The sequence below is a fragment of the Crocodylus siamensis genome, chromosome 4 (genome assembly GCF_052110815.1).
Source record: "Crocodylus siamensis isolate JL-2025a chromosome 4, ASM5211081v1, whole genome shotgun sequence".
In the NCBI taxonomy this organism is placed as follows: Eukaryota; Metazoa; Chordata; order Crocodylia; family Crocodylidae; genus Crocodylus; species Crocodylus siamensis.
In genome coordinates this window covers 46,781,984-46,809,603 of record NC_143398.1, presented here as the reverse complement: position 1 = coordinate 46,809,603, position 27,620 = coordinate 46,781,984, and the positions used below count along the sequence as shown (strand labels likewise).

At 42.5% G+C, this 27,620-nt stretch overlaps 1 protein-coding gene across 4 annotated transcripts in view; it reads right to left on the bottom strand.

Annotated features, from left to right (window-relative positions):
• CTTNBP2 (cortactin binding protein 2) overlaps positions 1-27,620 on the bottom strand; it is a 269,416-nt gene that overhangs the window by 180,880 nt on the left and 60,916 nt on the right. For all 4 annotated transcript variants that reach the window (XM_090042216.1, XM_090042217.1, XM_090042221.1 and 1 more), the window contains exon 2: positions 12,249-12,399. In XM_090042216.1, the coding sequence (XP_089898342.1) occupies positions 12,249-12,399 (151 nt within the window). The remainder of the gene's footprint in view (positions 1-12,248; positions 12,400-27,620) is intronic.

Here is a 27,620-nt window from a genome sequence, read left to right as displayed (position 1 = left end):
TTTGGGAATCTATGCACAGGTGATTCATTTAAGTTTGGCCAGTGCATATGTGCATCTATTTCAGACTGCAGACTCCATTGTGAAGGTGATGTTTGATTCTTTGCTTTCTGTGCTGTCTTTTGCTTCTGAAATGAGCTAAAACTCACAACTCACAGGAAGTGAAATAAAAATCCCTGGGTCTTGCACAAGGTTAACAATAATCACAAACTCTGAGGATGATCCATTCTTATGAAGCACTTGGGAGGTGGCTAGAACTGAAGGCACGCCAGCTTTTCAGGTCTGAACTCCATGGAAAAGTAACTAATCAATAGGTTAGCCATGATAAGAGCTCTCACCATTAGCAATCACTAAACCAGGGGTTATTAACCTGGGGTCACAATTACCAAAGGGATTGTGAACAGGGCTAAAAGACTCAGCCACTCTGCTCTGCTCTTCCCTTACTATGAAATGGGAAGTGGGTTCAATTAGGTCCCGATTAGGCAAGAAGGGACTCTTTGTAGGGAAAAACTGAAAGCCATTTCATTGGTTTATTTCAGGGGTTTTCAACCTTCTTTAACAGGTGTATGCCTTTCATCTAAAAATTTCAGTTCATGTACTCCTTCATATTTTTTTCTGTTTTTAAGTGGGGGGTGGGGAGGGCAGATCAAGGCTCCCATGGTGAGGGAGGGAGCAGGGCTAGAGCAGGCACTGCATAGGCAGAGGGAGAAAAAATATTGTGGGGGGGGGGTCTGAGTGCATCCAGGGGCACCCTCCCCGGTAGGTAAGTCTCAGGGAAAGGGGTGGGTGGAGGGGAAGGGGCTGTGGTGGAGGAGCAGATAGAGGCTCCGGCAGTGAGGGAGGGAGCAGGGCTCAGGAAGAAGCAGGGTTGAGGTGAATGGGGGTGTGCATAGGGGCAGTACTGGGAGAGGGGGCTGAACGGAGGCGGGGCTTACATGCAGCAGCCACCACTACCACCCCACTTGCCACCCAGCTTTCCTATGGCTGGTTGTGGCTCCATGGGCTGCTGATGGGCCTTGTGCCTGGCCAGTCACACGCTGCCAAGGGTGAGTATAACGCCCCCTCATGGCCTCATGGGGGCGCAGATGTGCCATGATGTGCCATGTGAGGCCAATGGCTCCTGGCACATCCCTCCCCTTCCCCCTTCCTTGGGTAAAAGGCAAACATGTTGGGGGAAATGTTGCCGTCACTCTCCAGGTATACTCCATCCCTGCCCACCCATGTGTAACCCCTATGACCTGTCTGAGTAGCCCTAGGGGTACACATACCCCCAGTTGACAACCCCTGGTATGTTTGATATGTGATAATAAATATCATATTTGCTCAAAAATAAGATGACACTGAATACAATACAACCCCTCAATAATTAGATTCTAGATACGGAAAAACTATAAATTTGTTATAATTTTCCAGGTACAGGATCTAATTATTGGAGTTTTGCCCTGAATTATTCCCTTCCCACTGCTACAGCAGGGAAAACAAATATAAGGGATCAAGTGGCCCTCTTTCCTTTTGCTGTCCAACTTCTTTCCCACATCCTTACCATCAGTCCCCACTCTTCCTGAACACATGGAAGTGAGGGGAAATTTGAAAACACTGACAAATTATTATAGACAGCCATAGATTTACTTCATCCAGAATTGATGCATTTTGCCTTTTTTGAGGACCCGCTGCTCCCTTCCTCTTCTTCACTGCCTCTGCCCTCCTCTCCACTCAGGGGAGGTTGGAGGATCCTGTGCCTCATGTCTCTGTGCCAGGTGACTTTGGCTGTGTCTTCTCTGTCCTCTGCTACGGATTTCTGGTAGTAGGTCCTGAGTTCTCTCAGTGACATTTTCACGCAGCCCACTATCTCTATGTCCATTTGTCTGTACAACAGGAGGTTCCTGGCCTTCCACAAAGAGCTCTTGATGTAGGATGCAAACTGGTCAAAATGGGGCGATGGGCTCCCCTGATATTTGGTGCAGTGTCCATACAGTGCCTCTTCTCTGGTTAGCCAGCTGACACCTGTCACTACTTTGCAGAGCTGTTTCACCTTTTTCCATACCTCCTTGGCGCAAGTGTAGAGCCAGAGGAGGTGATCAATTGTCTCAGCGGCCCCATAGCAGTTGGGCCACAGGCAGCTGGGTCTCCCCAACTGCCCCTCTCTATATCTCTGGGCCCTCACTGGTACAGCTCGGTGAATATTGTTATGCATTATATTAGTTCAAATACAAAAGGCTCATGATTTACCATATAGTTCACTGGACTAGGCCCCAGCAGATTCAAAAGCATTTCAAGCCATGCTAATTCCATAGCTCACCACTCCTCAGTATGTATGTACTCCAAATACCCCCCACAAAGGATCTGTGTGCTAATTAGTCCCCCACTCATCATTGAAACGGGATGTTCTTGTCATGAGTGCTTGGATCCTCTAAAAATGTATATTGTAGATGAGGTGCAGGGCAACCTGATCTAGCTCTGCCTCATGGAGGGTGAGACCATACTAATCATATGCAGTGGGCTGAAAGAGGAGCTGACAGAGGGATTCTGGGTGAACTGTTTGGGACCCTGTTTGGTGATGGCTCCTAGGCATTTAAGACTGGTGAAGAAACAGGAATCAGTGGAAACGAAAGAAAGGTACAGCCCAGGTGTAGGAGTGAAGAAGTTGAAATGTAGTGGCTAACTATGACCTGAAAAAAGACTCAGTGCCCAGGGACACTGTATGCAGTGGCACTATTATATATATTATTCAGATGGGCTTCATGGACCTATTTTTGTGGCAGATACAAGCCATGTGTTTTATTATATTCAGTGTTGGCTGCATTAAAGTCACCCTTATAGCTAGTTTCCATTACTGGGCACATGCTGCTTTGGGCAGTAGTTTAATGATAACCAATGTATTTAACCACATTTACTTGTATGTAAATATAAGAGGGGCTTTTCCCCTATGCTGTTGCGGGGGGGGGGGTGTTGGAGACGGACCTCACCTTGCATTCAAGTAAATGCAGCAATATTGAGGATATTATTTATTAACTTAAAAATACATGATGTGTCCTTGTTCTGGGAAGCAAGTGCTGTTATTTCACAATGATTTTCCCAAAGGAACTAAAGTGGTTACTGTGTTAAAGAGCCAATACTGTTAGCCTACTATTGTAGGAAAATCTTCTCCACGTAGTCGATTAATGACTGTTACTGAGCAACTGCAAGACTTTAGCACAGACTATTTAGTGGAGTAAGTATTTTGTAATGGTATTGCACTATATACTTGTCCAGTGGTGTTGAACAAGTTAAGGGATGGTGTTGAAGGAAAGATAATGTTAATATTTTTTCAGCACCAAGATACTGTGAAGTCGCAATGCTCAAAGAGGAATATTTCTATTTGAAAAAAAAATCATGTAATGAAATAAAGTAATTTGACTCCCAAATGACATAGTATGAAGCTCCTAATTTGAACTGCATGAGGAATGATCGTGTATGCCCACTTAATCCACGGAGACTAATAGACCTAATAAAATGATTGTGTGGGCCCAAGAATGCTTCTCCAGTAAATTTGTTTAATGACCTTTAACTCTTAGTGAAAGATAACCACCTATTACTTAATTATTCAATCTGTTTCAAGGTCATTTATCACAAGACATTTAAGAAAGCAGGTCCATAGAGTAGCAATGTGTCTGCTCGCTAAGGTAAATAAGTAGGAACACAGTTATCTCAGCTTTGCTGCTTTCCACATTGGCTCCCTTTTTTGACAAACCACAATTCAGACTGTACTGATTTGCAAAGTCCTGTATGGTACTAGTCATACGGATCACCCTGGTTACGTGAATATGACCTCACATGGAAGACTACCTTTAATGGAAAATAAAGTTGTCTATAAACAGGGGCAGACTTTTACCTGTAGAAGATAATTTTACTCCAGATGCTATGAAACTCAGTGCCAGGTGAGATGAAAAGGAATCCCAAACTCCTATTTAGAGTCAATGCAAAACCCTTCTCAACTTAGAGAGTGACTTGGAAGAGCTCAAATGCATAAACAACTTCAAGTTTTATTTATAAATAAATTAATCCCAATAATAACAAAGCTGGTTTCTGATGGCAGGCTAAGGAAAGAGATTTTTTAATGTACTTCCTGCCTGTGCAAGTTGATAGGGAAATTTATGAAACACTTGCATAGATTAATCTAATGTACAGCGTTTATCAGACAAACTACACTATAGATTGATTAAACCATAAATTAGCAATGGCTCCATTCTGAATTTGTATAGGCCTGTTCTAAGCCACTATCATCTCTGGATCAGAGAAATTGTTCCTCATTACAATGGGCAGGTGAGAAGAGAATCAAATGCTAAGGACTAATTAGGAATCAGAGCTGGTCAGGTACTTCTTAATGTAGTGTTTAGCAATGGAAAATGCCAACAAGTCAAAATCAAATTGTCTTGGAGTTAGTGGCTTTAACACGAGAGAGGGGAGAGGGAAAGGCTGAGATTGATTTAGTCTCATGTAAAGAACAGCCAGTCCCTTTGATTGCAGAAGTGGCACATGGTAAACCCAGGTTCAAGTCCCTACCTTTCCTGATTCAGGCTAAAATGGCATCTCAGGTGACTGAAAGAGCCACCCACCAGGCTGTTTATTATGCTAAGGAGGGCTTTTTCTATTTCACTTCAGATGCTGAAAATTGTCCAACACTACTGATGAAAAATACCTTCAAAAATATAGGCGTTTTCACAGGACAGGAAAATCATTTCCTGCCCCACTCAGCTGGATTTTCCATTCACACCACTGTAAATCAGGGAACAAAGGAACTACCCTGTATTGCAGTGAATTGAGCCCTACATTTTAAATGGAAAAGCAGTTAGCTGAATATAAAAAAAAGACTCTGTACTCCACCCAAAAATCAATTTGCAACTAGTTACATGTACATGGAAAATTAAAAGGGGTGTTTTTATTTCAGGTTACAGGGATCTTTTCAAAACAAATACTGACCACACACTCCCCAAGTCCTATCCTGGCATGCTCTAGGCTAACTGTATCATCTGAAATGTTCTCCCCAGGCTGGTTTTGTTTTTACTCACCCTAAAGATGTCACAAATTGGGCAAAGCCAGGATTATTGAAAAAAAAGGGACTTGCACTGTGCTATAAACACAGCCAGAGAATGTCTTTTTGGACCTCTTCTAGGAGCTCTACAGTGAGGAATGTTTAAGGGAAGATAGCCTCGAGCTAGCTTACTCTTAAGCAAAGGTGGGAGCTAGCAACAGATCATACTTTAATTCTGTGCTCCATGCATTTATGAAAAAGACAAAATAGTGACTTCTGCCAAAGCTAAGCATGGGCCAGTGAAATTCCTTGGACTTACCTACTGTAGCAATTTCCATATAAGTTTGGAATAAGAAAGTGCAACTTCAGAGAAACTAGAGTACCAAAGGCTAGTGTGCAACTTTAGTCATAACTCTGAGCATGGTATGCTGGTAAATTACTCTTTCCCAGGCAAAGGCCCAGGAGGTACTGCTCTTCCAAGACTGTGGTGTTTTTGTTGTTTCCATGGAGATAGGAGGGAGCAAGTTCAGACCCCTGCACTTGGGGCTAGATCCAAAGATGTACTAAAGTACAACATGGATGGAATTGAGGTGACTAAGTCCAAGTGAACAATTCATTAAAAAAATCCAGCAAACCATCTAGGTGCCTGAAGACGTAAAATACTTACGTAAGGATTTTTGCCAAAAATGTAGGTACCTAAATTTCTATTCCCTGTCAGGACAGGCCTGTTTTGGTTTCCGATTTGGTATCATGTAAACGAGTACAGCCTGTTCCATTGGTCGGGTTGTTGATGACTAAACTGGCGCCCCCACCTGGGCTAGCCTGGATGAAGACAGTGTGTAGACACCCAGCAGGACTAAAAACAAGATTTGTCAAAGGGCAGATAAGCTCCCTGTGAGCAATGGCTATCCATACTTGGAGAGGAGATGGATGCCACCAACTAACCTTGGAGTAGAGCAGGGTTATTACAGCATCAAAGGAGTCCCAACAGGACTGACTTGACTTAACCTAAAAGTTCTATTACTGGACATGCCCAGAACTATTATTTTAGTTAACTACCTTCACTTTACCTTCCACCTAAGGCCATTTGAAATTCACATGTAGTGGGAGATCTATGTTCTAGGCCCTCTTCAGTGTAATAAGGCTATGCTGTTAGAGTTAGGTTATTTGCAGCCAAGAATGAAAGAGGCATGGGGCAAAACAGCAAGCAAAAGGCATCCTAATTTTACAGCCCAGGGGTAAGGTAGTTGTGGAAGAGCTCAAACGCATTAACATATCTGGGAGTTTTTATGCATTAGGCATCAAAGATTCATTGGCTAGAACTCATATAGTGATGGGAACATGAACCAGAATTCGGGACTTCCTGCCTCTGTGGGGCATACCCTCATTACTGGTCTATAGCCATGCTTCTTCTTTCTGCCCACATGAAACTTGCCTTCTTGGCTGCATGGTATCCCAGTTTCAACAGAAGAGGTGGAGTGTTTCCCTGTCCTAATCTATCAGGTAGGAGACTTTCTGAGGAGATGGGGCACTGAATCTTCTTAGGCTGAGGAATGCCTAGAAGTAGGAACATCTCCTATTTCCTGCAGAAGTACTCTAGCCTCTGGGCTATTATAGAAAAGATGGATACAACCTTCATCTCCTCCTCTGAGTATGACCTGAAAGAAAATAGTGAGACAATTATCCCTATGCAAAGGGGTTACTTAGGTATCTAACTTCAGGAAGCATTTGGGAATATAAGTCCCAGTCTCATAAAAGTATGCAAGTATGGGAGAGAGATTAGATTAGCCAGGTTAGTTTGAAGTCAGGGTAGATTTGCACTGTATTGACTAACTAGAGATATGTATATAGCTCAAGCTTTCATGTTAGAGCTCAACAAAAGACATATTCCTTTCTTTGGCATTTCCTATTGGCTGGTTTAGGCAGACCCCTCCTCAGCAGGCTCAACATTGTGAACCCTATTCTTAAGTGCCTTTCTCTGGTTTGTTAATGCCATGATTTTTAGGTACCAGATGCTAAAAAAGGTAAGTTTCAGTATCATCCCACCTAAATCCCTATGCAAACACAGGCCCTAACAGCTTATTCCAATCTTCCCTACACTATGAAGTAGAAGAGTGTAAAAGAACATAAGGCATTTGGTGAAGCAATGATTAGAGCAAGCAGAATCAAAGGCACAATCCAGCCCAGAGTCAGGTGTCAAGAACCAGAGTGTCAAAAGCAAAGACCAAGAGCCAAAAACTATAATCAAGATAATGCTAGAGGTCATGATCCAAGGAGTCCAGAATACCAGGGCCATCTGGACAGGAACAAGAGCAGCAGATGGAGATAAGGCTAAGGCAGGATCTAGGGCAGAAGATGTAGGTCAGAATAAGCTGAGAGAGAATGCTTAAAAAGAGCCAGGAAGCAGACACAGCAGCAGGCCTGTGAAATACTGAACAGCCAATAGTTGCCTGTTGGCTCCTTCCTCTTATTTGAATCTGCTGGTTCTGCCAACCAATGAGGTTATGAGGTGGAGTTGCACCTGTAGCTAGTGGCCAGGCTCCTTACAATAAAAAACAGCTGGTGCTCACATGCCTACAGAGAGTTCAACCCCAGCGGCTGAGTCTGTACTGCACCCTCATCCCATGAGCCACTGGAGACCTCAGCTGGCGGCTCCTCCATGGAGCCACTGCCACAGGTGTGCATATGGCAAGCTTCACAGACACCCCGGTCTCCTGCCCCTTCTGCAGGCACAGGGAGACCCTGGTGCACATAACCCTCAAGTGTGCCAGGCTGCAGTCTCTCTACCTCCACCTTCATAACCTTCTCCTGAGGTTCTGGTTGTATTTTGCCCCCCACCTTTTTGTTTTTGGTCACCCCATCTGCGGCCCCACCAAGTCCCGGGACCTCCTGGTCAACCTCCTCCTGGCCCTGGCCAAGTGGACCCTGTACTTGACCAGGAAGGAGGCTCTGGTCAGGAAGGTGCCTGGAGACTGCAGAGCTGCTTTCTTCTCACTTGTCCGTTCACATTTCCAGGCACAGCACCAGTGGGCAGCATCCAACTAGCTTCTTGGATGCCTTTGAGGACCAGTGGGTGCAGCCCAGGGGACTCTGCTTGGTGTCCCCCTCAGGCGCACTTATTTTCACATTTTGACCCACAGAACACTCCTATCCTGTTTTTTTCATTAGTCATCCCAAGAATTTAGTTGTACCACTCACTCATTAGCCCCACAACGGGTTACTAGTTAGCCAGGTGGGCCTTAGGGGCCATGGTATGAGTGTTACAAATAGGCAGACAGAATCCAAGCTGTCTCAAATAATATGAGTCTTTTTACCTACCTCCACATGATGTGATAAAAAAGTTACCTTGCAGTGGTTGGAATCAAATATAAAATGTATTTAATATTTTCCTGTGACGTTTATTTGGTTTCATAATGAACCCTCAAAAAAAAGTCTCACAATTTTTAATTTTTCCTAAATAACTACAGTTCCAGTATTTGTACTATTTGCTTTACTCTACTATCTTTAATGTGTGCTGCTTTCTTGAAACTGTCAAGACCTGAATACAGTTTTGAAGAGTAGAACTAGGGCATGGATTGTCTGATCTCTATTGGTACTGTACATTCTTCTGGATTTAAGAGGCTATATTAAGCGGTTCAAATTTAGAAACTAGAATTCATCTTTGACTATAAGGGCATGCAAGAAACCCTGCACTTCTGATAAATTGCTGCTTGCATTTCTTCCATGGCCAAAGATGATTTTCATAGATTTTCATACCCACTGTGAAGTATCTCATGTGGGAATTAAGAAAACTTTCTTTAATGTTCTTTTTTCATATACCCTCTGAAGCAAATGGTAATGGACAAGTGGTCAACCAAAAATATTTTGAGATTTATAGCAGTACTCAGAAAGAAAAACACAGAACAGAAATAAAAGTGATCTTTTGACTTGCAGAGAAACAGATGAGCATGAATTACTCAACTAACTTGAATGTAAAATAGGCCCAAAGTGAATTAAATACTAGTGAGATGGAAATTAAGCACTTTTCTGCTGAAGTGAGAAAACAGTCCTACATACAATGGAAAATTATTTACTTCTGTGCTTTAACACAAGACACATTGAACTGGAAGATGGAATTGCTAGGATGAAGAAAGACAAGCCCTCACCAGTGGAATAAATTGCTTCACTGCAGTAGAAGCTGCAAATACAATTAAAATATTGTATTAAAGTATTGGACAAAATAAGTGCTTCTATATTTAAATATTTAAAATTATTTGCTTAATATTGCTCAATACTTCACTGTTACAGTTTTCCCCCCTAGATTTTATAGGTGTCATTAATCATTATTGTTCTTCCACAGGTGAGATCTCTCACTTCATTTTAGCTTGTTTAAAAGGGCCTTCCTATAGTAGGATTAAGATTGCTAAATATCAGCTCATTTCCATGCAAAAATCTAGAACTCTTGGTTCAGAGATGATACCTTTTATTAGACTGACTAAAAAATTAAAAAAAAACATTCTGCAGAAAAAGACTATTTTTTTGTGATTTCTTAGTTGGTCTAATAAAAGGTATCATCTCTGATCTAAGAGTTCTAGATTTTTGCATTTCTTTTTGTCTCAGACGAACACAGCTACCAAATACATCCCTGAGCTCATGTCCACAACATGTTGTGGAATTGAAATAATATTCTTTTTGTCACTGTAACAGGAAGAGGTCTCAAATGAAATCAAGGGGCCATTTTGGTAGGTTCTGTATTTCCAGGGGGGGTGGGGGGGGGTTCAGACTTAACCTGAGTTATCTGCATCTCATATTGAAATCACCTTTGAACAAAAACCAACAAGTCAAAAGTTAACTTGCAGAAGAGGGGTTATTCTAACGGTCCAGGTACCCGTGACTGCAAGGAAAGATACCCTGGGATTTCTATTGATCTGCTGGCTTCTGGGCGAGCTGAGCTAGGGCTATGGACTGGGCCATATTATGTGCCTGATACTGGGAAAAAACCCAATAATTGTGGTAGCAGGACACAAGAAGAAGATTTACATTTGAGCTCTTTTTCTCGAGCTAATGAAGCTCAAGGGAGAACAGTAACACTGCATAATAATACTCCTACCGTCAAAGGCAGACTGGTGCTGTATTTGTTTAGTACCAATCCCAGAGTTCTTTGTGTGTCCATAAGCTGAGCCATGAATTTTTCCCAGTGAATTGCGGGGGAAGATGTATGTACTTTCTGAGCACTGGGGTGGGGGTGGGGGAAGCAGAATTGCAGAAAGGCATTGGAGGACTGATGGCATTTGAGTGCAGCTAGATTGCATCAGCACTACAGAGTGGTCATGTTAATAGCTGACATATTATTCTAACTTGAACGTTAGGCTCTGCCCCCTGATGGGTCAGCTAGCTTGAGTTAAAAACTACATTGCTCTCAAGTGAAGTGTTTTACATGTTTACAGGATTCCAAGTAGGAGTAAAATTCTCTTTATTACTTGAGTTAACTTTGCAGTAAAGACAAATGGCAACAATCTCTGCCCTAAAGAATGTATAATTTAAATAACTACACAGGACAGAATGGGAGAAAAGAAATATATTTATTTTACAAATGCAGAAGAGAGAGATTAAGCTGTACTGAAATCAGTGATTGATTGCAATGGATCCATTATAACTGTCACCCACAGGCTTACCTCAATTTATAGAGGTCAGAGTAGAGCCAGGAATTGATCCCAAGTCTCCTGCGTTCTAGTCCAGCTAAGTAGTTCTTGACTACAAGACATCTCTTCTCAACTTGTGTTATATAGGGAGATAATCATTGGGCTATAAATAACTGAGATAATTATTGGGCTATGCAGCATTCCAGTCAGCTATATTCCATCTCAAACCACTACAAAAGTTTGTACCAAAGTTTGCAATTGTGAAAATACACAGAAAATATTGTGGAAGTCTGCAGCAAACACACATATTTTGAAGAAGATTATCTTACCATTTCCATAACTATTCAAACAAGCTCTTCAGGGTGCTAGTTGCAATGCATTTTTTATCATCTGGTTTTAATCAATCTTTCTGTGGCACTGTGCCCACCAAACAAAGGTTTCCTGCTGTAACATGCCATGTTATTGCATAGTGGCTACTCATTATTTTAGTCACCCTGTCCTCCCAATGTCATGCAGTGCCTAGGGGGTCTAATGAATGTGTGTACTGCATTGAAGAGTATGGTATAAGAGAAGTGTTCACAATGGACTTCACTACCTAAGAGCTGGTTGCTGTAGATTTAAACATATTTCTCACATTTTAACAAGAACATTTGAACATTAAAGAGAACATTTATTATCAGAAGAGTGATTGCTATTGGGTTGCATGCAGTTAAGAGGAGGAAATAAACAATAGCTGGATGCATAGCATGGAGAGATGGGAGTTAATGGGAATCACACAATTAATTATTTTCCTTTATGGACTCACTATTCTAATAAGAAACCATGTAATTAATGTGAAAAGTGTGAGAACATAAAATAGCCCTGCAAATATGCATCTTTGAAGCAAATTTACCCTGTATTTTTTGTTTTTTTTCCTCCCCCCAGAGATGAATGTTTCAAGCTAGGGTTGACTATAATTACAGTTGTAGCTTGGGGCCACTTAATTAATGCCCTTATTAAATCATCACTCACATTGGGAAATGCAGTAGGCAAGTCTGAATGAGATCAACAAATTCTGGGATGTACCATGTTTAAAGAGATGGTATTGAAACTGCAAATTACTGATCTACAGCAAAATAAAAGACGAATGAAAACACATATCTTTTGACAGATGAGTACAAGTAAACAGGAAAAAAATGACCTTTTGCAGAAAATAATTCTTTGATCTAGTCAAATGGTGAGTCTAGTGAATATCTGAAACTCACAGCAAGTGGAGCATAAGGCTTTCCATTCTAAATAGGATTCTTTATAAAGTACCATGGGGTATAGAGTCATAGAAAATGAGGGATGGAAGGGTCCTCAGGAAGTCATCTAGTCCATCCCCCTGCTCCAAGTAGGACCATCCCCAACTAGATCATCCCACCGATGGCTTTGTCTATCCAGGTCTTAAAAACCTCCAAGGATGGAGATTCCACAACCTCTCTGGATAACCTATTCCAGTGCTTTACTACCCTCCTGAGAAAGTTCTTCCTAATATCTAAATTAAAGATGACTTAAGAATTCCATGTGAAACATTCTTAATTTTGCAGTTAATTCAGTTCTATAGTCATATGTGGCTTAACACAGTCTTTTAAACTTACAATGGTTTTCACACTTCGATCTGCTCCAGCTTCCAGAAAGAGTTTGATACATGCATTATTTCCATTTCTACAGGCCAAGCAGACAGGTGTCTGTCCTCTTTCAGCAGTATGATTAACATCAGCCTGGTATGTAATTAATAATTCTGCACACCTACAAGTGGAAACACATGGGAAAATGTGATAAAAAATATTTAGATGACAGCCACTTAATAGATTTAAACAATCATAGAAAATTAGGGTTGAAAGGGTAGTTAGGACATTATCTAGTCCGACCCCCTGCTCAAAGCACAACCATCCTCAGCTGTATCATCCCAGGAAAGGCTTTGTCTACCCAGGTCTTAAAAACCTCTGAAGATGGAAATTCCATAACATCTCTGCGTAGCCTTTTCCAGTGCATTACTGTCTTCCTAGTGAGAAGGTTTTTTCTAATATCTAACCTGAACTTCCCTTGATGCAACTTGAAACCACTGTTCCTTGCTCTGTTATATGTCACTACTGAAAGCAATCTAGTTCCATCCTCTTTGGAGCCACCCTTCAGGTAGTTGAAGGCTGCTATTAAATCTCTCCTCAGTCTTCTTTTCTCCAGACTAAATAATCCCAGTTCCCTCAGCCTGTCCTCATAAGTCATGTGTCCCAGCCCCCTAACCATTTTCATTGCCCTCTGCTGGACTCTGTCCAATATGTCCATCTCCTTTCTGTAGTGGGGGGCCAAAAACTGGACACAGTACTCCAGATGTGGCCTCACCAGTGCCAGATACAGGGGGATAATTACTTCCCTCGATTTGCTGGAAAGCTTCTACTAATGTAGCCCAGCATGTCGTAAGCCGTCTTCATAACAAGCGCATACTGTTGGCTCATATTCAGCTTATTATCCACTGCAATCCCTAAGTACTTTTCTGCAGAGCTGCTGCATAGTTAGTTGGTTCCCAGCCTGTACTGGTGCATAGGACTATTCCATTCTAAGAGCAGGAATTTGCACTTCTCCTTACTGAACATCATGAGATTTCTTTTGGTTCAATCCTCCAAGTTGTCGAGGTCTCTCTGAATCCTAACACTACACTCCAGTGTATCTGTTACACGCCCAGCTGTCATCTGCAACTAGCTGAGGGTGCACTCTATCCTATTTTCCAGGTTGTTGATAAAGATACTGAACAAAGCCAGCCCTGGGGCACTCTGCTTGAGATTGGCTACCAAATATACATCGAGCCATTGATTACTACCCTTTGAGCCTGATGATCCTGCCAGTTTCCTATCTATAGGGCCCCACTGAATTCACAGTGGAAGTGGGCTGCGCTGTGGCTCCTTTAATCTTGCAGGCTCCCCATGCATGCCTCTGCTGCTGATTGGTTGGGTGGGGGGGTTCCCACTTGTGGCTTGCTCTTGATAGGCAGGGAAGTGAAAAGCACAGTTTTAAACATAGGAACTCTTTTGCCTCCTGATTACAGATTGGCTGAGGGTCTCCAGCATCCCCACTGCTTGCTGTTCACTGGTGGGGAGGCAAAAATGGCACCATGTTTAAAACCATGGTTTTAGCTTCCCTGCTGATCAGGAATGAGCTGCAAGTGGGGCCCCCTTGACTAATTGGAGGGGGGCATGTGGGGAAATCTGAAAAATTAATGGAGTTGCAACACAGCCCACTTCTGCTGTGAATTCAGTAGGGCCCTACCTTACAGTCCATTCATACAACCCCATACTTCCTTAGTTTGCTGGCGAGAATGTTGTGGGACATTGTATCTAAAGCCTTGCTAAAGTCAAAGTATATCATGTCTACTGTTCTCTCTCTGTCCACAGAGCTAGTCATCTTATCACATAAGGCAATCAGGTTGGTCAGGCATGACTTCATAGTTTCGTAGCTGGTAGGGTCGGAAGGGACCTAAGCAGAACATCTACTCCAACCCCCTGCCATGGGCAGGAAAGGATGCTGGGGTCAAATGACCCCAGGTAGGTGGCTGTCTAGCCTCCTTTTGAAGACCCCCAGAGTCGGGGTGAGCACCACTTCCCTTGGAAGTTGGTTCCAGCTCTTAGCTGCCTTGACAGTGCCTCCTGATATCAAGCAATAACTTGCCTTTGGTGAATCCATGCTGACTGTTCCTAATCACTTTCTTTTCCTCTAAGTGCTTAGAAATGGATTCCTTGAGGACCTCCTCTACAATTTTTCCAGGGACTGAGGTGAGGCTAACATGTCTCACCTCCATCCTCCGTCTTCCCTTTCTTAAAGATGGGCACTATATTTGCCCTTTGCCAATCATCTGGGCAAATATACTGCTCATATTTGCCCTCTCCCAGTCACTATGACTTTTTAAAGATAATGGCTGGTGGCTCAGCAATCGTATTGGCCAACTCCATCAGCACCCTCAGGCATATTGTATCTGGCCCCATAGAATATACCCCACCAGATTTTCTAACAAGTCCTTCACCTGTTCTTTTGCCATCACCTTCTCCCCAAACTGTGCTGCCAGATGCAGTAGTTGGGTGCTGATCTTGTCTGTGAAGACTGAGGTGAAAAGCCATTGGTTACTTCAGCCTTTTCCATGTCATCTGTCACTAGGTTGCCTCCCTCATTCAGTAAGGAACCCACACTTCCCCCGATCTTCCTCTTGTTGCTGACGTACTTGTAGAAGCCTTTCTTGTTACCTTTTATGTCCCTTGTTAGCTGCAACTACAAGTGCACTTTGGCCTTCCTAATTTAATTCCTTCATGCCCAAGCAATACTCTTTTAGTTCTCCCTAGTTGTTTGTCCAAATTTCCATTTTCTGTAAGATTCCTTTTTGTATTTTAGCTCACTGAAGAGTTCTGTGCTAAGCCAAGCTGGTCTTATGCCACACTTGCTAGTCTGCCATATTTGCTAGCCCATAGGGCACCATGGAAGGGGCAGCATTTAAAATGCATGAAAATGTTTAGATGTGAATTTGCTTCACAAAATTATTTTCTTGTCAGATTAATCCTGTATAGCAACACTTCTATTCTGTAATAAGGGGCTTAGCTTCTCCCAGATATGCCCAGATAAGTGAAAGTAACTTGAAGTAAATGGAGTGACATTAATATAAAACAGATGAAAAAATGAGATCAAAATCATGTTCTTATGCAGTAGGTTAAGCTTTTTGTGGGACCTCAAGACAGGTTTTTGCACTGCAGTGGGTTTTAATCAGTACTTGATCAAGAGAAGAGAAATATTAGGGTTAGGAAATTCACTCTTCTGTACTTGTTCTTAAATATTTTTTCTCTGTCTTTCAGGGTAATTTGCTTTGTCAACATGGTTTCACAGTAAGGGCTCAATTCTAATCTGAAGAAAAATGTACTCCATCTATCTTGTAAAATCAGCTTTTAGTTAGGTGTGCACCTGCACAGAAGATGATTTCATAATATACGCTCCTGTATCAGAGATTAGTATCTACCTTAGAGTGTTACCAAGACATCTGTATTTTCTGCACTCCTCATTTCACACTCAAGGAAATGTCAGCTGTAAAGAGGTATTATAAATTATCTGCTTGCCAAATTTTTCACATGACAACTTCTCAGATACGGTGCTCAAAGGAAGGAGAAATTACTACTTCCTTTCTCTTTTTTAAAAAAAGAAATCTTATACTATACTAGTTATCATGACAACTAATACTTGAACTTGAAAGGAAATTTGTCATTAACTTGTGCCCCAATATCACCTTAGCCACACCAAGAACTACAAAACTGTGCCTAACTACAAGTAAATCAAGGAGTCCTGGAATCAATAGGGCAGATCAAAAGCAAAATAACCTAGTCCTGGTGCTCTTTGATCATTTGTGCCAGATTTCAAGACTCTTACACTGGATAGCACCTTACTTTACAAGCAAACTCATTAGCATCAGTGCTGCTATGTACGGGAATAAGATACTTAATTACTTGAGATTGATCATACCTGGCTCTGAAGATTTATAAAGCAGTTTGAAGATATAAAACACAATACAATTATACAGAGAGACATTCTTTACATTTCAAAAGGCCCAAGGAAGTTCCAGTCTTTGTTGTAGACAGTTAAACAGCAGCAGTATTTGGCTAGGTATGGTGAAATCCACTGCATCCCTTAGGGAATGGAGGGAGCCACCTGCCTACCTGAACTGTTGTCTCAGGAGGTCTGCTGCTTGCTTGGAGCCTGGACCCGAGATGTCACAGAGGGACTATTGACGCTCATCTGGCTCTCTGACTGCTACCCCCATGATGCTCATTCATGTGGGCACCAATGATACTGCCAGGGTCATCACTGAGAGTATCAAAAGTGACTACTGGGCTCTGGGTGCAAGGGGAAGGGGGTCTGGGACTCAGGTTGTGTTCTGTTGATATTTCCAGTCATGGGAAAGGGCCTAGGCAGGAACAGATGCACTCTGCAGATCAATACCTAGTGTTGCCAGCAGGGCTTTGGCTTCTTCAACCATTGGATGTTCTTCCAAGAAGAAGAATTGCTGGGAAGATATGGGTTCTACCTGATGAGGAGAGGGAAGATCATCTTTGCAGACAGGCTTACTAACCTAATGAGGAGGGCTTTAAACTAGGTTTGCTGGTGGGGGGGTGGAGACAAAAGCCTAGAGGTAAGCAGGGATGTGGGAGACTTGGAGGAAGAGCAAGCAGGAGGGGGCAACTGGGAGGTGCTTTCATACTTCCTGCAAAATCAGGGCAATCAACTAGTTACCTCAGGTGCCTGTACAAAAATGCGTGGAACCTGGGAAACAAGCAGGAAGAACTGGAAGTCCTTGCAGTCACGTGATTGGAATAACAGATAGTGGTGGGACAGCTTGCATGACTTGAGCATGACTGTCGTGGATGGGTACAAACTGTTCAGGAAGGACAGGCAGGGGAAAAGAGGAGAAGGAGTTGCACTTTATGTAAAAGAGTCATATGCTGGATCAGAGCTCCAGTATGAAACTGGAGGTAGGCCTGTTGAGAGTCTCAGGTTAGGGAGTGGTAGATGAGGCTTTCTTCAAACAGCTAGCGGAAGTTTCCTGATCACAGGCTCTGGTTCTCATGGGGGACTCCAGTCACCTTGACATCTGCTGGGACGGCAATACAGCAGTGCACAGGCAATCCAGGAAGTTTTTGGAGAGTGCTGGGGACAACTTCAGGGAAAGTGGGGGTCCCTTACTGAATCGGGGAGGCAACCTTGCGACAGGGGATGCAGAAAAGGCTGAAGTGCTCAATACCATTTTTGCCTTAGTCTTTACTGTTGAGGTCAGCTCCCAGACTACTACACCTAGCAGCACAGTCTGGGGAGGTGAGCAACTCTCAGTGATGAAAGAGCAGGTTAGGGACAATTTAGAAATCGGATGTGTACAAGTCCATGGGGCAGGATGGGATGCAACCAAGGGTGCTGAGGGAGTTGGCTGATGTGATTGCAGAGCCACTGACCATCATCACTGAAAACTCATGTCAATCAGGAGAGGTCCGGATGATTGTAAAAGGGCAAACATAGTGCCCATATTTAAGAAAGGGAAATAGGAAGATCCAGGGAACTACAGACTGGTCAGTATCACCTCAGTCCCTGGAAAAGTCATGGAGTAGAACCTCAAGGAATCCATTTCTAATCACTTAGAGGAGAAGATGGTGATTAGGAACAGTCAGAATAGATTCACCATGGACAAGTCATTCATGCCTGACCAACCTGATTGCCTTCTTTGATGAGGTGACTTGCTCTGTGGATGTGGGGAGACCAGTGGATGTGGTGTACCTTGATTTTAGTAAGGCTTTTGATACAGTCTCCCACAACATTATCACAGGCAAGCTAAGGAAGTATGGGCTGGATGAATGGACTGTAAGGTGGATAGAAAACTGGCTACAGCATTGGGCTCAGAAAGTAGTAATCAATGGCTCAAGGTCTAGTTGGCAGCTGGTATCTAGTTCCAGGGGTCAGTCCTGGGGCCAGTTTTGTTCAATGTCTTGATCAATGACCTTGAAGATGGCATAGAGTACACCCTCAGCAAGTTTGCAGATGACACCAAACTGGGGGGAGTAGCAGATACACTGGAGGGTAGGGTTAGGATTCAGAGTGACATAGACAAATTAGAGGATTTGGCCAAAAGGAATCTCATGAGGTTCAACAAGGACAAGTGCAAAGTCCTGCATGTATGGTAGAACAATCCCATGCACCAGTACAGGCTGGAGGCTCACTGGCTGGGCAGCAGCTCTGTAGAAAAGGGCTTGGGGGTTACAGTGGACAATAAGCTGTATATGAGCCTGCAGTGTGTCCTTCTTGCCAAGAAGCTTAATGGCATACTGGGCTGCATGGGTAGGTATGTTGCCAGTAGGTCAAGGGAATTGATTATTCCCTTCTATTCAGCACTGGTGAGACCACTGGAGTACTGTGTTCGGTTTTCGGCCCCCCACTAGAGAAAGGATATGGACAAATTGGAGAGAGTCCAGTGGAGGGCAACAAAAATGGTGAAGGGCTGGGGCACATGACTTCTGAGGACAGGCTCAGGGAACTGGGCTTATTTAGTCTAGAGAAGAGAAGACTAAGGCAGGATTTAATAGCTGCCTTAAAGTACCTGAAGTGGGGTTCAAAAGAAGATGGAGCTGGGCTGTTCTCAGTGGTAGATGACAGAACAAGGAGCAGTGCTCTTGAGTTGCATGAAGGGAAGTTTAGGTTAGATATTAGGAAGAGTTTTCTCACTAGGAGGGTAGCAAAACACTGGAACAGGTTACCCAGAGCGGTGGTGGAATCTCCATCCTTGGAGGTTTTCAAGACCTGGCTATACAAAGCTTTGGCTGGGATGATGTAGCTGGGGCTGGTCCTGCTTTGAGCAGGGGGTTGAATTAGATGACCTCCTGAGGACCCTTCCAACACTAATTTTCTATGATTTCTATGATCTATCCCTCCAACCTACTCTTTCATAATAGAAAAAGAACCTCAGTAAAGCTTAACCCTGCAGAATTTGAGGGATGCACATCTACTTCAGAGACTTCACATTCTGCTTCAAGTTATAAGACAGAACTGCAAAGGTTCTTTTGCATTCTTGGTTTAAATTCAGCTACACAGCTCTGACCCCAAGAATTAATTGTAGAAACAGCTGAGTTTTAACACTGACTAACTGTAAAGCAAACATGTGAGGAAGAAAGGAGGAGGTGTCATTTAGAACTTTACAACTTAAGGGCCCATATATTAATAATATACTGAAATTTAAATGACCAATTAACATTTAATCAGAGTCTAAGTATGAAAGATTCCTGTATATTAGCTAAGAAAATGACATTGCCAACCTTATTACTTCCTGGAGTTAATTCTTCTGTAGCCAGGTTAATTTAAATAAATCTCCTAACAGTAGCTCAGGAATTCTTGTAGAAAATGTGATTAAATGTCTTCTTCATGAGATGTGTATGTGTATATATATATATAACATTCCACATTATATTTTATATGTCCAACTAATAAACACAACAGCCAACAATTTTATTTTAATAAACAACTTTAAAAGTCAAATAATGTTCCAAAGGAACATTGGAATATAAGTTATAAAACATACAAGAAAAGGCATAGGAATATAAATGATAAGACATAAGAAAAAGAGGGTGTGTGTGTGTTCTGATGTCTACAGAAAATCAAATTCTGAAATATTGGCCAAATTTTGTCTTGAGGCAAACACATGGCCATCCACTGCTACCAGTGGGAGATATGCATATATTTAAAGGTAGAACATTGAGAATAGCCTTCTTTTTTCTTCCAAAATCTCCCAGGCAAAGATCTAGTTATAATTAGTTTGCCACCCCCAGATTACTTAGCTATATAACCTGGTGCATGTGGACATCAAAGTGAAGCTATCATCAAGATTCCAGCTGGGATAACTGCAGCAGCCCATTTCTATGGTAGAAAAGACCACCAAAAAGAGACCACATTGCTGTTCTACTCTCCAGTCACTCTGAGCTCATAACTGGTACAAATGTATGGCTGGGCTGGGACCTGGCTATATCACAGGCTGCTGTTTTCCCATGCAGATTCATAGGAAAATTTACTTATAACCTCTCAAGAACTTAAATTCATATTTAGAGCTATCTAATAGGATAGCAGGAATTCTTATTAAAATCATCCTTTCTGCAAACAAAAGCATACCATTGACTATAGTCAAAGTTCAAAGATTAACATATATATATACAGTTCCCAGAATCCTTTTCATGCCCTTTCTTTTCTGCACAGGAGTAAAGCTGCAAGGACACTTCTTATAGGAATCACACTATTTCCATACTCAGAAGTTCATATTACTGAGAAAGCAAGTGAATACAAAAGACAGAATACAAATATATTTTCTTTGGATCCCACCATCATTTACCATTTAAATGAAAATACTCTCTTAGAGGATACAGGCATTTGTTAGTTTCATTTTTTAAGATTCCTTATCCACTTCTCCAAATAAAATGCAGACAATCACATAGAGACTCAAAAGATATTCTGGAAAGAATAAGAAGACTTTTGTTATATTCTGCTGTGCTTCCTAGCAGATGAGTTCAGGCCTATATAATTGAGTATAGTAGTAATTCAAAGCTACAAAGGAAAATAATCTTATTCACTCATGTTTATCCTTACACATAAATCATAGTCTCAGATGGCAGCTCATGTGCTCAGCTGTACAACGTGGAGTGGAGCAAATCAGGAAAAAGTCTGTGAATACAGAGATAGGTGCATTAGTGTTTCTGTAACATACTGTTCCTAGGCTCATGTTCAAACCAGGCATGTCTACATGAGATGTTCAATGTGGAGTAGATTAATTAGCTCCACAGAAAATGTCTTGTGTCTACACATGTACTGCTATTAGGCAGAAGTAAACTAATTAACTCTGCAGCAGTGCATGTACAGACACTGACATGGACAGCTGAGACACAAGGGTGCTTCAGTGTTGGTGGGGCTGCCTGCCAGCTAACCCTGTTCTGGAGTACTTTCACATCCCAGCCAACCTCTCTGCAGTCTGCTGAGCTGGGCAGGAGTAGCTGCCCACCAGCAGGCTGACCTCCCAGGCCTCCTGCCAGCCAGGGCTGCTCCAACCTGGCTCAATGTGCTGCAATCCTGGGTACACATTCAAACAGTGCACCTGGGAGCAATGAATTGTGGTGCAATATGCTCTGGAGTTTATTGCTTCGCATTAAATGTGTGTGTAGACATGCCCAATGAGTGATAGACCATGAGGATCTATGATTTTTTTGGGGTATAAAAGTTAAAGGCAATTAAAAGAGAAAAAATGTCAAGATATTTTGCTTTTAAAAAAATAGAAAAAAATGTAATCAATCTTTATTCGTCACATTTATTACAGGTAACTTTTCTGCATATTTTATTCTATTTGACTCTTCCTCAGACTTTGTCCACCACCATTATATCTGAGCAGCCCTACAACATAAGTTTCTTTGTAGTTTCCCTCAGGGTCAGAATTGTCCATGCTTGTTATTGAAATGTATCTTTTGGGTTTCTTGCAATGAGATGTGAATTCTCCTATGAGCTATGGAATGTTCATGTTCCATGCTTTTCTAGTAGCTTCATAAAAAATTCACGTCTATGATATATGCTGTGGTTTGGTTTTCAGTAAGGCTTCTTCTGGGTCTTCTTTTGGCATCAAGGAGTTTGTAATTATTGAAACCTTTTTTTCGGGACAAACTTCTTGTGGAGGTTTTATTGCCCTGCCCACAAATTTCATTGCTAATAGTGCCACAGCACAGGGGCTGGACTAATTGATTTGTTGATGTCCATTCCAACCCTGCATTTCTGTGATTCTGTGTGGGAATCATATTGGAGGTGTTGATCTGTGCTGAATAGTTTTCTGTGAATTCTAGTTTGTACTTTCCCATCTGGTCACTGGATAATTCGTACATCTCATTATTTAATGGGTGGTACATGTTTTCCTGTTTCTAGTACATAAATAAATTATATTTGGAGATGGACTGTCTTCAGCTCAAAGACTTATCTTGATAGTGGTGTCTTTTTAATCATATAATCATAGACCAGAATCATATAACATTACGATTGGAAGAGACCTCAGGAAATCATCTAGTCCAACCCCCTGCTCCAAGCAAGGCCATCCACAATTATATCATCCCAGCCAAGGCTTTGTCTAGCTGGGTCTTCAAAATGGATGGAGATTCCAGGTAACTTTACCCAGTGCTTTACTACACTCCTCATGAGAAAGTTTTTCCTTATACCAAACTTAAATTTTCTTTGATGCAACTTGAAACTATTGCTTCTTGTTCTGCCATCCGCCACCACTGAAAACAGTTTAGCTCCATCCTCTTTGTAACCAGCCTTGTGTCCCTTCCAATCCCCAGTCTTCTTTTCTTTATACTATATAAGCCCAGTTTCCTCAGCCTCTCCTTGTAAGTCATGTGCCCCAGCTTGCCAACCATTTTCATTGCCCTCCGCTGGACTCTCTCCAAGTTGCCTACATCCTATCTGCAGTGGAGGGCCCAAAGAAAGTAGTCTTGATAGTGGTATACTTTTATAACCTCATGTGTTATCATGCAAACCTTTCCTGTAGTTTATACCAGATCAGAAGTGCTGAACAAAGATGTGTTAAAAGTGTAAGATTCTTGGTATATCCAATATTTTGAAGATGCCAAAGCAAAGTAGTATTATATATGTTAGAATGTGAGGTGCCAAAGCATGGGCTGAGAGTTCTATCAGCTGCAGGACTTTCAGCTGTGCAAGCCATAAGGTAAATGGTGCACCCCCATGGTTGGGAGATTGCAGCAGCTGTAGTCTCCCAGCTATGGGGGCACAGGCTATACATATGAATTAAAGTTGGATAGAAACCAGCTATAAAGTTATTACACATTTTCCAGCAGTAACTTTCTAGCTGGTCGGACCTTTCTAAGGCTCTATAGCCACATGTAGCCACTGTAAATTAATTGCACAATGAATTACTAGGTAATTGCATAACATATGTAACATGTAGATGGGGCCTTAAGCACTCAGATAACAACTCTAGTAGCAGCATCACCAATTTTTGAGGCATTTGAGTATTCACTTTCAATGTTCCATAGAAAACAAACATTTTCTGACCAGCTCTATTCATGATGCCTCCAAGCAACAGCCAACCTATTAATTTGGGGGTAGTAAAGTAGAAAGCTAATGTGCATTTCTTAACTTAAAAACAAAACAGGAAACATGTATTTTTCTAAGCAATATAAACATGCATTATCACTTGTTTTTATTGCATCCATTGTTTCCACTTACTATGTTGGTTTTTACCTCAGACTATAAACACTTTCAGATTGGGAGTATGAAATAGATCCAGTTTGGCAACATAATCACCCAGGCTTGGTTGCTGGAAATCCTAGACCCCTTGCTTTAGGAAGATGATCCAATTTGAGCAGGTGTAGTAACTTAGAATCCCTATACATTGGGAGACTTAGGCATCTGAAAAATGATCCAGAAAGTTGGGAAATTTGTAGAAGGAACCACTAAGAAATGTTAAGTACTGGCCTGTGTCCGAACTCTCACCCTAACTTGGATATCAGATAAAAGGCAGGGCAGGTGTGCGGGGGCAGGTGAGCCAGCGGGCTCTGGGGCTTGCTGGGCCAGGCTCTCCACAGAAGCACGCCCGTCTCTGCCTCAGAAGGCGGGGCCAACACTTACCCATTGCAGGTGCGCGGCGAGAGAGCCCGGCTCAAAAGCATTGCCGGAGCGAGAGGCTGGGACAGAACTGGAAGTGCCGATTCAACGGACGGACACTGGTGAGCACGTGGAGGGGCGGATGCACACCGCCCAAGGCAGCACCCGCACATTCTGGAGCAGGGGTAAGGCTCCGGTGAGGAGTGGGAATCAGAGGCGGTCACCCAGAACTTGCAGGAGCGGACCGCAACGTCCAGGAGCGTCTGGCTCCGGCGGGAGCAAGGCGGAGGAGAGCTCTGAGGACAAGGGGCGGATGGACTATTAGCAGTGAGCCCACTGCAGTAGGGCACCAGGCGTGCCCAGAGGGAGGGGCTGGAGACACCCATTCGGATAAAGCTTCAGAGGGGAGAGTGGAACCCCGCTCTGGGTAGGAGCTTGGACTCCAGATATGGCAACTCCAGGCAGGAGCTGCATTTGCGTTTTCCCTTCACTATTCCAGTGAGACTCTGATTGGAAGGCCGAGCGGTGGAACGGTTCCTACGCGGAGGCATGGGCGAGGGTGTAGGGGTGGAGGAGCCCTCAACTGCGCCGGGCCCAGCGGACACAAGGTCTCATTTTCAGACGTGCATGCACCAGACAGTCCAACTGAACCAGGGAATCATCAAAGATGTGGCAGGAGAGTTCGGTGTGTGTAGTCTGTACAGTGAGCATCTTGTATCACCGAGGAGGCCTTCTGACTGGGCAGAACAACGTAACGAGACAACTTGTTCACAGCAGGGTGACACCTTACTGGTTCAGCGAGGCATGAGCTTTCATAGGCAGATGCTATGAATCATGTCTGATGAACTGGGTTATACACACAAAAGCTCACGCCTCTCTGAACCAGTTAGAGTTGTCACCCTTCCTGCCTTCTGCTCTTTCAGGAGGTTGGATGCCAGGCTGCACAACAGACCTTCATTTACTTGTGATCCAGAATGTGTAGGCCTGCTGCTGTGGGGGAGCACCTCACTGCTCGTAGTTCTGATGTTTTGCACAATAGTCCATTTACTACAACATTCATCCCAGAGGAAGGAGATCTGACCTGAGACCTGGATTCATATCCATATCTCCCACTTCCCAGGAAAGTCAAGCCATCACATTATAGAATAGTCTGGATGCAGTCACCTTCCATTCTTTCTGTTGAAGCTGGGCCACTTGACAGCCAAAAGTGCAAGAGTTAAAGGCCAGAAGAAAGGGGAGAATGTGACTCTGTAACCGAGTGATGAGAGCACTTCCCTGAGAGAGAATAGTTCTCAAGACAATTTAGGAAATGAATATTAAACAGTCATTGGCTATAAAAAAAAAAAATCAATAACTATGACAGCATGGACCAGAACTTATGTTTCTCTTCATTGTGCTGAATACCTTAACTGCCAAGATACAGAGTTAATTTCTTTCGTGATTTTTTTCTTCCCAGCCCCATCATTCTTGGATTATTGGTTGTCCATTGACCCAACTTCTTTATGGAGTAGGAATAATCTGAGTGCAGCTATCTTCTACTCTAGAACATAGTGGTTAGGGCTCTTTCCTGGGAAGGGAGAGCGCTGGCTCACAGCCCCCTCAGGCTGACACTAGAACCTAGGACTCCCACTTCCTGGGTGAATGCTCTATTTACTTGGATATTAAACAAAAAATTGGTATTGCCACCACCACTTTTGAGTTAAAATCCATGTTGACAATGTGGTAGGCATGGTTCAATGATGCCTAACAAATTGAGTCTTTCAAGGGCTTAAGCAGGGTGCCTTGAGTGAGATCCTTTTAATGATGCCATGGAGTATCACACAATGTTACCACTGCTAGGCTTGCAAACAAGATAAATCTAGAGATTTCAAATAGAAATCTATAATTTCCAAAACACCCTGTTGTGGTCTGGGTTCTTTGCAACAGAAAAATTGCTATATTGTTTTTCTGTAGTCAAAAAGAGTAAAAACAAAGTGTTGGCATTTTCCAGTAGGTATCTTGAGTCTAGCAAGAAGTACCTTGAGTCTAAAAAGGTTGAGAACAACTATTCTATGGACTTCAGTTCCTCCCCAACTTCAAATTAGATTACAGTAAAGGTTAGCTGAAAGATAGGCACCCATCTAATTATGTTCTGTTTAGGGTCCTGTTAGGGTGGCCAATCTGGATCAAGCCCATATTTTTGTAATAATCCAACATTCATCTGGGCCAGGTCAGGTCCCAGGCTCTAGCTGGAGGTAATCAGGCTGTCATTCCTCAGGGAGAGGCCCCATCCACTGGGTATATGAAGTGCAGACAGAGGTTACAGAAGATGCTCTGTTTTGAAACCTCTGCATCTGACCCCTCATGCAATGAGGGGTTAGATTTTCACCTGATCTGCTATTTTTGAAGCTGTCTGCAGCCATGCACTTGTGTTTGGTTATGGCTATAAACTGCTTTTTGTGGCCAGATCCAGTGACAATTGTCACTTCTGTCTGTGCCCATAAGCTCAGAGCAGACAGCTGAGAGCAACAGATTGCCTTGCTGAATCGCTGGCTTATTTGTTAATATACAATGCAGAATGGGATGTGCACCTAATTAGGATACTACAGATGTTATAGCCTTAAATCAAAATAAATGTTAGAGAGTTAACTTGGTAGACAGAGGAATTCGTCGGAGATCCTATTCACTTCTTTGGTTTCTGCCCCAACTCATTGAAGATGTTGCCTACCTTCAGCACATTTGTTCTCTTCTGCTAGACATCTATTGGAATGTTTGAGGAGGGAAAGAAAAAATTCCCTTCCATGTTGGCCTGTTTGCCTTCTGCGGGAGGATCCTCATATATCTTGGTCCTTGGTCAGTAACAACAACTAAGCATATATGGTATTAAATATGCAAAAAATGCCTTTGATATTGACATAGTGTTTAGAAGAAAGTGATTTTAATTTTTTAATGGTAGATTTTTATGGGGCCTCTTGTTTTATTAGAAAGTTTAAAAGATTTTTTAAGTGTATCATCACAGTCACACAAAGAAGTAAAGACTACTCAGCATTAAAGGCAAATTATTGCTTGGAAATCATGATATAGGATTTCTTTTCCAACGTAACTCCTGCCAAAATGATGCTATCATTGTCCACAGAAATCAGCCAATAGTATGATGTGAATAAAAATGCCATAAACTATAAACGGTGCTGACAGTTGTGTCTCTCCCCCTGCCTGAGAAACACAAACAAAAAAACCAAAAAGAAAAAACAGTGCTTTACTGGAAGAGGCATCACATCAGTGCCAAAAAGCCTAAGCAGGGCTTTTTGCCACTTTTATTTAATAGCTGATTGAATCAGCTGTTAGATAAAAGTGCCAAAAAGCCCCAGTGAAGTGCGTGAGCTGTACGTACACTGGATGAGCTGGGTCAAACTGATGCAATTCTTCTTCTGGGCATGTGCTGTGCTTGGTGTGGGTGGTGCCAGGCTCCCTCCCACCCCCATGCCTGTAAGCAGCCTAACTTTTTGTGCATTTCACACCTTGAATCAGGCTTTCAGCTGCTACCAATGTAGGTTTTATTCAAATTGGCAATATTCTATATAAAGAGAATTACCAATTTCCTGAGCTATCTACTTCTTACTCAATGACCATGCGCTCATTTTTAGCAAGTCTGTTGCCTGGAATTCCATTCACTCACACCCAACTTTTTCTCTAGTACAGCAGCTCATGTTATTTGCTTTTAAAATTCAAATTGTTATTTAGCTACAGAAATACTACAGCGAAGTCTTAATCTTAATTTGTACACATTCAAGTTGAAAGATGTTCATTTTTTTTCAATATAACTATATAGGCAGGCAGGTAGGGAG